General features: G+C 45.4%; 1 protein-coding gene across 1 annotated transcript in view; it reads right to left on the bottom strand.

The window, feature by feature from the left end:
• Positions 1-14,440, bottom strand: part of LOC124621793 (chordin-like protein 1) — a 626,534-nt gene that overhangs the window by 216,354 nt on the left and 395,740 nt on the right. The window contains exon 3 of the mRNA XM_047147229.1: positions 3,535-3,641. Within this exon, the coding sequence (XP_047003185.1) occupies positions 3,535-3,641 (107 nt within the window). The remainder of the gene's footprint in view (positions 1-3,534; positions 3,642-14,440) is intronic.

Genomic DNA, 14,440 nt, shown 5'->3' with positions numbered 1-14,440 from the left:
GACACTGGACTCGCATTCGGGAGGACGACGGTTCAATCCCGCGTCCGGCCATCCTGATTTAGGTTTTCCGTGATTTCCCTAAATCACTCCAGGCAAATGGCGGGATGGTTCCTCTGAAAGGGCACGGCCGACTTCCTTCCCCATCCTTCCCCAATCCGATGAGACCGTGACCTTGCTGTCTGGTCTCCTTCCCCAAAAACAACCCAACAACCCAACCCAACAGAAGTTCTCGGTCTACCTGGTGATTTTACTTTTAATATACTACCGGTTTCCTCGAAAGACTATAGCCAATGATGGATAGTTTTTGCTGTCGGTTGTTCACCACCATACTGACGTCCAAAATGACGTTGCACTGTTGTAACTGATTCAGTTTTCATTAGCCAAATAATACAGTGCGCTTTCTGTTGCGGAGTGCACATTGTTGGTGAGTTGCTCTGCACTGCACTGCACGCACGCCTGAAATGAACTGAAATGAGGGAACAGAGGAAAAAAACAGCACTGGTGGCGTCTCAAGGTCAAGCAGACCTGCCAACTGCAGAGGAGCCAAACTTGGAGAGTTGATGAATCAAACACCACAGAATAGAATAGTGTACGTCACTTTGTACAGATTCTAGTACACATTAAAACTAGGGAGTTCTTTTTCGAACTCACCGTACTGCAGGCAAGATTTTTATATTCTCTCGCTTGTTACGTGCAAACTATTGGTCCTACAGAAAAAATGAATGGGACCTTTTTGTAGCAAATTAAATGCAGTAAAATTTTGTACTAGGGTACGTTTTCACTAGAGGTTGTTGTTTTCGAATTATTCAAGGAAAAGTTACAAAAGTGGCCTTCAAACGCGTTTTTCTTGAATAACTCGAAAACCATGGCATCCAGCGGAAAACGTATCCCAGTACAAGATTTAGCTACGTTAACTTTCCTACAAAACGGTTCTGTTCATCTTTCCTGTAGGACTAACAGACTACACGTAGCAAGCGAGAGAATATGCAAATATCGCATGTTGTTTTTAAGATGTCGCAGGTTGCATAAAACCCAGTAGCAGGAGGCAGATGTATAATCTTGTATACAAAGGTCAGTCAAATGAAAACGAGGCAATGGAAAATAAAGTAAGTAAACAGTTTATTATTTCAAAAGTAATGACTGTTAATACATTTATCCCACTGTAAGACAGGACGGTGAATGCCTTTATGGGAAAATGCTTGTGACTGCCTACGGAACCGTGACTGTATCCAGGACTGCGCCTCTTCGTCCATAGCTCATCGACGACCACGAATGTCTTTCTTCAGTGCTCAAAAGCATACGGAAATCACATGGAGAGAGGTCGGGACAGTATAGAGAGTGTGTAAGGTCTTCCCAGTGAATCTTCAGCAGAGTAGTCGAAACAACCTTGGTAACACGTGGGCAGACATTAGCCTGCAACAGAATGATGCCGTCCGTCAACATTCCTGGGTGTTTGGACTTAATGAAGCGCTTCATTTTTGCAAAGTGCGCTTTAACTGTGGCGCCATGTTCCAGAAAGTCGATGAGCAGCAAGGCCCTTTCAGTCAAAGGAAAAGATCATCGTGACTTTCCGCAGCTCGCGTGCACGGCTTCGGATTTTTTTTTGATGGGGTGAATCCACGTGCTTCCATTGTTCGATGCCCGCTCTTCAGCTCAAAGTGATGACATCATTTTTCATCTCCCGCGTAGATCTAAGACGAGAAACGATATTCTTCATTGTGATACGATTCCAGATGCTGCAGTACATGATCCGCGGTACTTTCGGAACTCCGTGAGAACGGACGTGGATTGTTTTGAGAAGCTGCTGTCGATGATACTGAAAGGAATTCGCACAAGTGGCACAGAATGTGGGATGCAGTTTCACCTTATGTTCAAACATGCATGTCTTGCTGTGTTTCCATATTTTTCTCCAACCTCTGTAATTCCGTGATAGCTATATAAGAACAACAATTACGACGGGCGTTCAATTAAGTAATTTTCTATCGGCAATTTTGATTGAAGAAAATGTGGCATTTATTGTGACTGGACGTCTCTGTTGGTAGTGTTGACACACTTGTCCACCAGATGGGGCACTCAAGGATGTGTGAAGTCTGGGTTTCAGCCGCATAACAGAAGGCCAAAAAGAGCAACGAAGGACCATTTGTGCGGAACTGCTTGCGTGTTACGCAACTGATAGTGACCATTATTTGTCGAACATCGCCACAGGCGATGAAATACTGGTTGATCACTTCGAACCGGAGACAAAACGGCAATACATGGAGCGGCTCCAAACCACCTCTCCTCCAAAGAAAATGTTCAAAGCGTCGCTCTCAGCTGGTAAAGTTATGGCGACGATGTTACAGGACTCTGAAGGGGTTATTCTGTTTGATGTCCTCCCTCTGCTGCAACGATCAACTCACAAGTGTGTCGTGCTATCCTCAGGTAATTGAAGAAACGACTTCAGCGTGTTCGTTGCCACAAAGGTGCAAATGAACTTCTTTTTCTCCACGGCAACGCAATGCCTCACACGAAGCTGCGCACCCGAAAGGAGCACACAAATTTCATTGGGCTGTTCGTCCTAATCCATCCTACATCCAGGATCTCGGAGCTTCGGACTTCCGTATCTGTTTGGCCCAATGACGAATGCACTCCGCGGGAGACAGTACGTGGATGATGGGGACGTTATTGATACTAAAATATAGACTTTCACTGCCGGAAATGTCATGTCCATTATAATTATCCGGGCTGTTATGCCGTGGTCGGTTGATGAATTCTGTGTCAATTCCCAACGTTTCGTCCCCGTCTGCGGAGGACATCTTCATGGAGGTCTGTAGCTCGATGGAAGGTCCAACACACTCACTGGCTCGCTACTGCCAGTCATTCTGCATCAATAACCTCATGTCCATTATAATTATCCGGGCTGTTATGCCGTGGTCGGTTGATGAATTCTGTGTCAATTCCCAGTGAGTGTGTTGGACCTTCCATCGAGCTACAGACCCCCATGAAGATGTCCTCGGCAGACGGGGACGAAACGTTGGGAATTGACACAGAATTCATCAACCGACCACGGCATAACAGCCCGGATAATTATAATGGACATGAGGTTATTGATGCAGGATGACGTTGGTTCCGGCAACGATCAGTAGAAAGGTACCACGCTGGCATATAGGCCTGCCCAGTGAGGTGACGTAAGGTCGTCGCCTTGAACGGAGGTTATGTTGAAAAACAGGGTTTTCAAGCCAAAGGAGTGGGGAACAATATGGTGTATTGTAGCCCCGAGTCAGACAAAACCACCTGCAGAGGAAAAAAAAGTGTTGCTATAGTTAACTAACGCCACTAGTACTTAATAAATAAACTCGACCTCTCGCATATTTTTAAAGGATTACAAATGACTTAACCTTGCCGTTCGAGTTTTTGCGTCATGACTATCCCGCTAGTAATCTGACGAGGTGAACAGATCCGCAGTCCCAAACATGTAAGCTAGGGGCGCTGCAGCAGAGGCGCACACCTTGTTAGGTGCGTCGTGCAGCACGGCCCAGAAGCGCAGCCACTCACCTCGTAGCAGCCGCAGGTGACGCAGAAGACGGTGCCCTGCGACTCCAGCCGCGGGAACCAGCGCTCGCCCAGCTCGTACTCCGCCAGCCCGAACTTGCAGCGCCCGTCTGCAACAGGGAGGGGCGTCACGTAAGGTGAGCAGCGACACAACATGTCAGTCACACAGCAGCAAACTTTCATCTCGCCACAGGCTCGAGCGATGGCGATAGACTCAGTGGCCGCCTGTTTGGTGTATGGTAACTCAACAGACTGTAATCCGCAGGTTTTGTAGTACAGGGACGAAGTAGTGCCGGCGTACATTTTGTGGCCATAAAACTAAGCATCAGTGTCTCAGGAGCAATCCCAAACTTGTCTCACGGTGCGTGGGCACACAGAGGCGCGTTTTCTCTGGTGTTTCGGCAGATATTTCCAGTTGCGTTTTACCAACATATAGCTGGATTCAGGCCAAACAAATACTGCCCATCACCACTTTCCTGCGATGTCTAGTACCGACAGAAAGTGTCAGTTTGTTTCTTGTTACCGGTAACACAACAGCAGAATTTTACGTGCCCATTCGAAATAGCGGTACCAAGTCAGTCTAGTGCGATATTCCTTTTAATCGGCGTACTGGGTGGCCTAGAGATGTTGTGACAGACTTTGAGGGGCTGTAGAGGATCTTGAGGAACAACGTCATTATACACTACTGACCATTAAAACTGCTATACCAAGAAGAAATGCAGATGATAAATGGGTATTCATTCGACAAATATATTATACTAGAACTGACATGTGATTACATTTTCACGCAATTTGGGTGCATAGATCCTGAGAAACCAGAACCCAGCACAACCGCCTCTGGCCGTAATAACGGCCTTGATACGCCTGGGCATTGAGTTAAACAGAGCTTGGATGGCGTGTACAGGTACAGCTGCCGATGCAGCTTCAACACGATACCACAGTTCATCAAGAGTGGTGACTGGCGTATTGTGACGAGCCAGTTGCTCGGCCACCACTGACCAGACGTTTTCAGTTGCTGAGAGATCTGGAGAATGTGCTGGCCAGGGCAGCAGTCGAACATTTTCTGTATCCAGAAAGGCCCGTACAGGACCTGCAACATGCGGTCGTGTATTATCCTGCTGAAATATAAGGTTTCGCAGGGATCGAATGAAGGGTAGAGCCACGGGTCGTAACAGATCTGAAATGTAACGTTCACTGTTCAAAGTGCCGTCAATGCGAACAAGAGGTGACCGAGACGTGTAACCGATGGCACCCCATGCCATCACGCCGGGTGATACGCCAGTATGGCGATGACGAATACACGCTTCCAATGTGCGTTCACCGCCGCGATGTCGCCAAACACGGATGGGACCATCATGATGCTGTAAACAGAACCTGGATTCATCAGAAAAAATGACGTTTTGCCATTCGTGCACCCAGGTTCGTCGTTGAGTACACCATCGCAGGCGCTCCTGTCTGTGATGCAGCGTCAAGGATAACTGCAGCCATGGTCTCCGAACTGATAGTCCATGCTGCTGCAAACGTCGTCGAACTGTTCGTGCAGATGGTTGTTGTATTGCAAACGCCCCCATCTGTTGACTCAGGGATCGAGACGTGGTTTCACGATCCCTTACAGCCATGCGGATAAGATGCCTATCATCTCGACTGCTAGTGATACGAGGCCGTTGGGACCCAGCACAGCGTTCCGTATTACCCTCCTGAACCCACCGATTCCATATCCTGCTAACAGTCATTGGATCTTGACCTACGCAAGCGGCAATGTCGCGATACGATAAACCGCAATCGCGATACGCTACAATCCGACCTTTATCAAAGTCGGAAACGTGATGGTACCCATTTCTCCTCCTTACACGAGGCATCACAACAACGTTTCACCAGGCAAGGCCGGTCAACTGCTGTTTGTGTATGAGTAATCGGTTGGAAATTTCCTCATGTCAGCACGTTGTAGGTGTCGCCACCGGGGTCAACCTTGTGTGAATGCTCTGAAAAGCTAATCATTTGCATATCACAGCACCTTCTTCCTGTCGGTTAAATTTCGCGTCTGTAGCACGTCGTCTTCGTGGTGTAGCAATTTTAATGGCCTGCCGCTAGGCCACCACTTCCGCAGCAAGCGTACTGTAGGCGGGATGTCTCGCAATGTTGTTTGTTATTCAGTGATCTCGACTGATTGCCACAATCGTCAGTGGAGAGGATGGAGCTAACTGCTGCGTAGGAAGGCCTTGTCTCCTACGAATGCCATGCTCTGTTGCCTCTGTAGACAACAGTTTCGGACACGGGTTTGCATCCGAAGTTTATGTTTCACTTGTATATTAAGGAAGACTGGAAGTTTTAGAGGGTTCCAGTTTGTTTGAAATCAGTCCGCAGTGACCACACAGCGTCGCGTTCATAGGAGACAAGGCGTTCCTACGCAGCAGCTAGCTCCACCTTTTCACTGGCGATCGTGGCAGTCAGTCGCGATCACTGAACAAGAAACCATATTGCGAGGCGTCTCGCCTACGGTTCGTCAGCGTGGCGAAAGAGCGGCCTAGTCGCCGGGGCCGGCGCCTATAACTTCGCCGCTCTGAAGCGTTGTTGGTAGACGTTTACGGAAACGGCTTCCCATCCTCGATTTGTTCCTTAAGACAACCTCTAAAGCCCCTCAAAGTTTCCCACAACATGTCTGGTACAGCCTGTATATTAACAGGAACACTAAAACAGGAAGAATAACCAATATCCCAGCACCTATACTATGGGATCAAAAGTATTCGGATACCTGGCTGAAAATGACTTACAAGTTCGTGGCACACTCCATCGGTAATGCTGGAATTAAATATGGTGTTGGCCCACCAGTAGCCTTGATGACAGCTTCCACTCTCGCAGGCATACGTTCAATCAGGTGCTGGAACGTTTCTTGGGGAATGGCAGCCCATTGTTCACGGAGTGCTGCACTGAGGAGAGGTATCGATGTCGGTCGGTGAGGCCTGGCACGAAGTCGGCGTTCCAAAACATCCCAAAGGTGTTCTATAGGATTCAGTTCAGGACTCCGTGCAGGCTAGTCCATTACATGGATGTTATTGTCGTTTAACCACTCCCCCACGGGCCGTGTATTATGAACTGGTGCTCGATCGTGTTGAAAGATGCAATAATCATCCCCGAGTTGCTCTTCAACAGTGGGAAACAAGAAGGTGTTTAAAACATCAATGTAGGTCTGTGGTGTGATAGTGCCACATAAACCAACAAGGGGTGCAAGCCACCCATGAAAAACACGACCACAGCATAACACCACCACCTCCGAATTTTACTGTTGGCGCTACTCACGCTGGCCGATGACGTTCACCGGGCATTTGCCATACCCACACCCTGCCATCGGATCGCCACATTGTGTACCGTGACTCATCACTCCACACAACGTTTTTCCGTTGTTCGACCGTCCAATGTTTACGCTTCTTACACCAAGCGAGGCGTCGTTTGGCATTTACCGGCGTGATGTGTGGCTTATGAGCAGCCTCTCGACCATGAAATCCAAGTTTGCTCACCTCCCGCCTAACTGTCATAGTACTTGCAGTGGATCCTGATGCAGTTTGGAATTCCTGTTCGACGGTCTGGCTAGATGTCTGCCTATTACACATGACGACTCTCTTCAACTGTCGGTGCTATCCATCAGTCAACAGACGAGGTCGGCCTGTACGCTTTTATGCTGTACGCGTCCCTTCACGTTTCCACTTCACTATCAAAAATGTTTCAAATGGGTCTGAGCAGTAAACATCTGAGGTCATCAGTCCCCCAGACTTAGTAACTACTTAAACCCAAGCTAAGGACATCTCACACATCCATGCCCGAGGTAGTATTCGAACCTGCGACCGTAGCAGCAGCGCGTTTCCGGACTGAAGCAACTAGAACCGCTCGTTCACACGGTCGGCTGCTTCACTATCGCTTCGAAAACAGTGAACCTAAGGATGTTTAGGAGTGTGGAAATCTCGCGTACAGACGTATGAGACAAGTGACACCCAATCACCTGACCACGATCGAAGTCAGTGAGTTCAGCTCTCTCACGATGTCTAATGACTACTGAGCTCGCTGATATGGAGTACCTGGCAGTAGATGGCAGCACAATGCACCTAGTATGAAAAAATATGTCTTTGGGGATGTCCGGTTACTTTTGACCCCTTAGTGTACTAGGCAGCACTGCTGCAAGACGGTCGCAGTGCAGGCCAGGAGGGGCACGAGTCGCCACTGGAGTTCATTTTCCTCTTCGTGTTTTGCTGTCCGTGCTAATTATATAAGGAAAAAACGAATGTCGCACAGTGATTCGGAACCGCTCCATCGAATGAGCACGTAAAATTCCGTTTTAACGTGACACTGTGAAAGATCCAGGCTGTACGGAGGATGTTGCAGGGTTTCACAATCAAATCGCTGAGGGGTGGCCTTCGTCCGATTGACAGTGACAGAGTGGGCGTTACCGTGCAACAGCATGATTCTTTCCGACAGCATTACTGGGCGACTTGACTTTATGGCGCGTAGCAGTTTCTGCACAGTGGCTTCATAGTGCTACGCATTGATTGTGGCTCCACGTTCCAGGAAGTCGACAAGCAGAAGGAGCCTGCAGTCCAAGAAGACGGTCGTCAAGACCTTGCCGGTACCCGTGTGGACACCTTTGCAATTCTTTGGCGGGGGAGATGTGGGATGTTTCCACTGCTGGCTCTGCCGTTTGCCCTCGGCTGTTGGACAAAAAAAAAATGGTTCAAATGGCTCTGAGCACTATGGGACTTAACATCTGAGGTCGTCGGTCCCCTAGACTTAGAACTACTTAAACCTAACTAACCTAAGAACATCACACACATCCATGCCCGAGGCAGGATCCAAACTAGCGACTGTAGCAGCAGCGCCGTTCCGGACTGAAGCGCCTAGAACCGCTCGGCCACAGCGGCCAGCGCTGTCGGACAGAACAATCCTTCTGCACGATAACGCCCATCCCCACACTGTCAAACGGACGAAGGCTAAGCTTCAGTGATTTGGTTCAAATGGCTCTGAGCACTATGGGACTTAACATCTATGGTCAGCAGTCCCCTAGAACTTAGAGCTACTTAAACCTAACTAACCTAAGGACAACACACAACACCCAGTCATCACGAGGCAGAGAAAATCCCTGACCCCGCCGGGAATCGAACCCGGGAACCCAGTGATTTGGTTGGGAAACACTGCAACACGCTACGTACAGCCCGAGTGATTCTCACACCTCTGGTGACCTGAAGAAAGACATGAGTGGACGTCGGTTTTACTCGAACCAGGAAGTGCAAGACTGGTTGCGGTTGTGGATCCGCCAGCCGCCGGTCGCCTTCTACAAAACAGGAATTCATCGTCTCGTCTCACAGTGGGATGAATTACTTTTGATTGAAAGCGCTCCGTTGTCCCGTCGCGGAGAGTGTTCGGTTTTCATTTGAGTGCCCCTCATACGAAATTAGTGCTGAACATCTTGTGCGGGTCATATCGTGTAAAAATTCAGGAGTAACACTAAGAAGACAATGAAATGCGACGATCACATGAAATCGCCATTACAGGATGTCAATGTGTGATGTCGTCAGTCATACGACCGTGTGATGCCGTCAGTCATACGACCACACCGCCGCCTGAGAGATCGATCCGCCGGATGCGATTCTCTCGATAAACGGAACAGCAGAGCGCCTGCGCTAGCCAAAGAGTACGCAGCCAGCCGCAGTACTTATGCTCGCCGCGAGGCGCCGCCAGGCCACTTCATGTGCAGCAGGAGAGTAGTGCGGTTGTGCCAGTCTACAGTTCGTAGCCGCGCTCAGTGGTCAGCCAGCGCCGATGTTAGTCATCGTCTGCAGCTCAGTCATTGCTGACATCAAGTCTTTGTAGCTCCGTTCCAAGTTACTCTTCAAATTCACCGGATTCAACATTCAAGATTACGAGGGATTAATTCGTCATTTGTGACTTGTAAATTATGTCATTCTACAGACGCTTAGTCTAGTCGCGGTTGGTTGGTTGGTTTTGGGGAAGGAGACCAGACAGCGTGGTCATCGGTCTCATCGGATTAGGGAAGGATGGGGAAGGAAGTCGGCCGTGCCCTTTCAGAGGAACCATCCCGGCATTTGCCTGGAGCGATTTAGGGAAATCACGGAAAACCTAAATCAGGATGGCCGGACGCGGGATTGAACCGTCGTCCTCCCGAATGCGAGTCCAGTGTCTAACCACTGCGCCACCCCGCTCGGTAGTCTAGTCGCGTCTTCTATAGTTGTCAACCAACTAATCATGGAATACATCAAAGTTAAGTAATAAACACTTTCTTATTTTGTACACCTGCTAATTAATTGTGTTTTCCTGTTGTAGCTACCAAGCAGTCTTGGCATAGTAGAACCCACGTCTCCGCCTCCTTGGCTACCTCATATTTGCCATCTCGTGTTGATGGACTCGATTGTGGTGGAAGATCGAAAGCCATCAGAATGGAAGACTTGGATTTGTTGGAGGAATTCTAGGAAAGTGCGGCGCATTTGTTGAGAAAATAGCATACAGCACGGCAGTGCGACCAATTTAGACTGTTGTTCCAGCGTTTGTAGTCATTATCAGGACAACAGACACTGAACGAATTGCGAGACGTGCTACTAGGTTCGTAACAGGTCAGTGTAGCCAATATGCTCGGGAATGGTAAATGGGAATCACTCGAATAATAACCACATAATTTTGGGTAAATTTAGAGAACTTCTTTTTTCTTTTTTTTTTTTAAGAATACTGTGCGACACTGAGGTATTTGTTTCCTGGGAATTGTCTTAAATATTTAAATCGTCATTTTATGCTCTTAACGTGTGTTTTTCTCATAAATTTCCTTATTTTTTAAACAAAAACGAAATTAAAATAATTTGAAACCTGCTAAAGCGTTCCATTTGAGGCACGTGATGCATGTGACGTCAGTGGCTGGTACCAGCTCCTCCTGTCGCGGAGCTCATTCCCAGTGATGCCTTGTTTTGGTTATATTTCGGAATATTGGTTAGAAATTGTGTTTAGTAGCATACTGTACAAATATATGAACGAGAACTCCTGAAAAATTGTTTTTACGTGTTCCGAAGAATATAAGAAGATGTGTAAAATGTAGCTGCAAATCGCTTTTGTAGATCCAAATGAGACAGTGGTCACTAGGTGTGTTTCATTTCTGTGAGGATCATTTTGATGTAAGTATACACTCCTCACAAACACGTTGTCGCTTGTAGCGTAATATTTACAGCGATAAATTTCTAACGTAATGCCCACATGATCGATCCTTATTTGGAGCGAGTCCTTTTTTCCGCCGTCACATTCTCTTCTCATGATACCTTATTCTCTATCCTTACTCTCTATCATATTACATGTTAAAATCTATTTCCATTTATTAGTCGCATTTTGCACCTGATCAATTTCAGATGAATCACTTTACGGAACTGTATTTCATACTTTGATGTAGCTGTTAGTCTGAAGAATCTGAGAAACCATTTAACGATTTAGGACCATATTATTCTTCGCCAAACAAGTCGTTGAAGGCAATAATTTACCATTTCAAAACGTCTGCATTGAGCCAATTGTAAAGCTGTGTGATTTTGAGAAACAGAAAAATCAGTATCGTTTGGTACCCACGAGGAGATATAATAAGACCAGGGCAAAGTTGGTCCTGCTTAAGCACCTCCTTTCAGCAGCAGTTAAGTATGCAGTAGAAAAAAATCCTGCGTTAACTGCATGTTTTATAGACGTAGTTTTCCGGTGCTTTATATAAATGACCTGGAGGAACAGAAAAACTGCAATGTGTAAAGCGTTATTACGTTGTCTGAAAATGTTAAAATTGAGAAAAGAGGAACCTAGAAAAAAAAAGTTCTGGGAACAACCACAGCACTTAACAATCATAATTATCTTCTGATTGAAAAAAATTTCCATTTTATTTTATTGTGCTCGCTTTCACAAGGAAGCTTTGAAATGACCAGTGATGAATACTGGAACAATGTAAAAGAAGTCATCCTCACATCTGCAAATAATCACCTGCAGAGAACTAAGAAAGGCAGGAAGAAATGGTTCGATGAAGAGTGTGAAGAAGCTGAAGACAAGGTCATGAAATTACGTAAAAAATGGTTGCAAAAAATTAAGAATCCTGAAATAGAACTTGCTTATCGGCAGGCTCAAACGCAGGCAAACAAAATTAACCGGAAGAAAAAGAAACAATTCCTAAAGCAACAGACTGAATCTATGCATGAATATCATCAAAATAACAACACCCGGAAAATGTATGGTATAACCAACAAAATTAGGAAAGGTTTTAATTGCAAAACTAACGTGATTAAGGATTTAAATGGCAATATGACGATTGAGCCAAGAAAAATTTTAGCGACAAGCAAGGAGTGTTTTGACAACCTACTGAATTTTTCTGATAGAGAAGCATCAATTACTACATAGTTCCAGCAACAGTCACAACTGTGAGGAAGTTCCAGAACCCACATATGAGGAGGCGGTAGAGTGTATCAAACGTCTAAAAAATGGTAAAGCAACTGGCAGTGACAGCATCCCTGCTGAGGTACTAGAATATGGAGGAGAAACATTGCACAGACGTTAATTTCATCTCATACAGATAATCTGGAAATCAGAGAACATTCCAACAGAGTGGAGAGAATCATTAATAATCCCTATACATTAAAAAGGAGACAGGGAAGATCCCAGAAACTATAGAGGAATATCATTAGTCAATACAGGTTATAAGATCTTATCTTGTTTATTGCTATGTCGCTTAAAACCATATGCAGAAAATATAAATGCGTATTATCAAAATGGGGGACTGATGACCTCAGAAGTTAAGTCCCATAGTGCTCAGAGCCATTTGAAACATTTTTTTTATTATCAAAATGGCTTCCGCAAAAACAGATCCACCACTGACAACAAATTTCTTATCAAATCAAGAAAAGAAAAAGTTTGGGAATATAAGCAAAAAATACGCTATCATCATTTCATGAAAGCTTATGATTCCATCCATAGACAAAGCTTGTGGAATGTAATGATTGAATTTGGTTTCCCAATTAAATTGATAAATCTCTGCAAAGTATGCATGGATGAAAATACAAACAGGAATTAAGTATGCATGGATGAAAATACAAACAGGAATTTACTAAATGGATTAAAGTCTGGCCATTTTAAAAATACAACGGGGTTAAGACAATGAGATGTTTTGTCCCCCCTTCTCTTCAATATAGCTTTAGAAAGAGTTGTGAGGAGACTCAAACTGGTACGTACTGGGATCCTCCAAGAAAGCAAAATTAACGTGTTAGCATATGCAGATGACATAGTGCACACTGGAAACAGTAAAATAGAGATTAGGCCTGAAAGTAAATTACGAGAAATCGAAATACATGATTGTTCAAAGATGTAGAGATCTGTGGGATAAACAATCAGATCTAATAGTTCGTGAACACAAATCGAGCGTGTTGAACAGTTCAAATTTCTGGGATCAGCGATAGATGAACAAAATCAGAGATAGGTAGAAATAAAAGCGAGACTGCAAAATGCTAACCGAGCCTATTATGCAATACAAAATCTGTTAGGGTCCAAACTGCTGACTAGGAAAACTAAAATAAAGTTATATAATACAGTCATCAGACCAGTTCTAATCTATGGGGCAGAAACATGGAGCCTAGCGAAAACAGAACACCACCGTTTACAAGTGTTTGAGAATAAACTTTACAGAAAAATCTTTGGTCCATATTATGACAATGAGTCACAATGCCGGAAAAGAAGACACAACATAGAAATATACGATCACAACAACCAACGATAGTAAACATAATAAATGCTAGAAGACTGCAATGGGCTGGACAATTGATGAGAACGAAAGAAGACGAAACTCTGTTAAGAATATTCAGGGAGAAACCAAATGGCAAAAGACCAAGGGGAAGACCCAGACGTACTTGGTGCAATGAAATTGATTACATACGCGAAAGATTGGGAATAAATAACTGCCATGAGGCAGCACAAGACAGGAGCAGCTGGAAAAATCATGTGAGATCGGCACGGGAGCTTCAAGTCCCTTAGAAACCCACTACTACTACTACTACTACTGCTGCTTTCACAAGTTGCCCTGGAAGATCGAAGAGACCATAAACGCATTAACTTTTGGAAAGTTCCCACTATCAGCGTTCACAAAATTCCCTTCTACTTGTTACTTAAAAATTGCAAATGCGTCTTCCGTTACTAACTAAACTGTCAGCAAAAAAAGTACGGAAAAACACCAGTAGCTTCAGCTGTAATGCACATAGAGATTCATCTTCCTCTTACCTGTGACGTCGCGGGAGCTTCAGCCAATAACAAAACGTTTTCGACCACGTGGTCAAATCTTGACATTTAATTATTTTTTAAGCACTAATTACATAAGAATAACACTTTTGTGAGAATATTGACCGAAAATGTTATTTGAATATTACAATCATCCAGAATAACAACATAGGAAAATAACCTATTACGCTGCTACCATCTTATATATGGTTTAGGGATCATTAGAATAAGATAAGAGAGATTAGGCCGCTTAAGGAGGCATACAGACAGCCGTTCTGCTCTCTGTTGATATGCGAATGCATGAGGACACATCCACAGTACTGAACTGTATAAGTAGATGTATAGACGTCCTAGAGGGGGAAACCACAGATGTTGGGGCAGGGATAAAAATATTCTCTGTAGTGTTCGGAAGTGCGCACTGCGGCACAGCAAGCTCCCGCATTGCACATTTCGAGATGGCAGGAAGAATACGGCAGAATCAAGTTCATTACGAAAGCGCTGTGCGGGCAGGGGCTTTTTACTTGCCTTTGTGCAGTCGATTTACCCAACTGTAAGGGTGAGGGAGGGGGCCGCCAACAACTTCATTCTCAAAGACTAGTGAGAGAGCTACACAAAAGTAGCTGCTAGGCGCTCGTAA

This window comes from Schistocerca americana, chromosome 1, assembly GCF_021461395.2.
Source record: "Schistocerca americana isolate TAMUIC-IGC-003095 chromosome 1, iqSchAmer2.1, whole genome shotgun sequence".
Taxonomy (NCBI): domain Eukaryota; kingdom Metazoa; phylum Arthropoda; class Insecta; order Orthoptera; family Acrididae; genus Schistocerca; species Schistocerca americana.
Note: the sequence above shows the minus strand (reverse complement) of the source record. Positions and strands in the feature narration are given on the sequence as shown.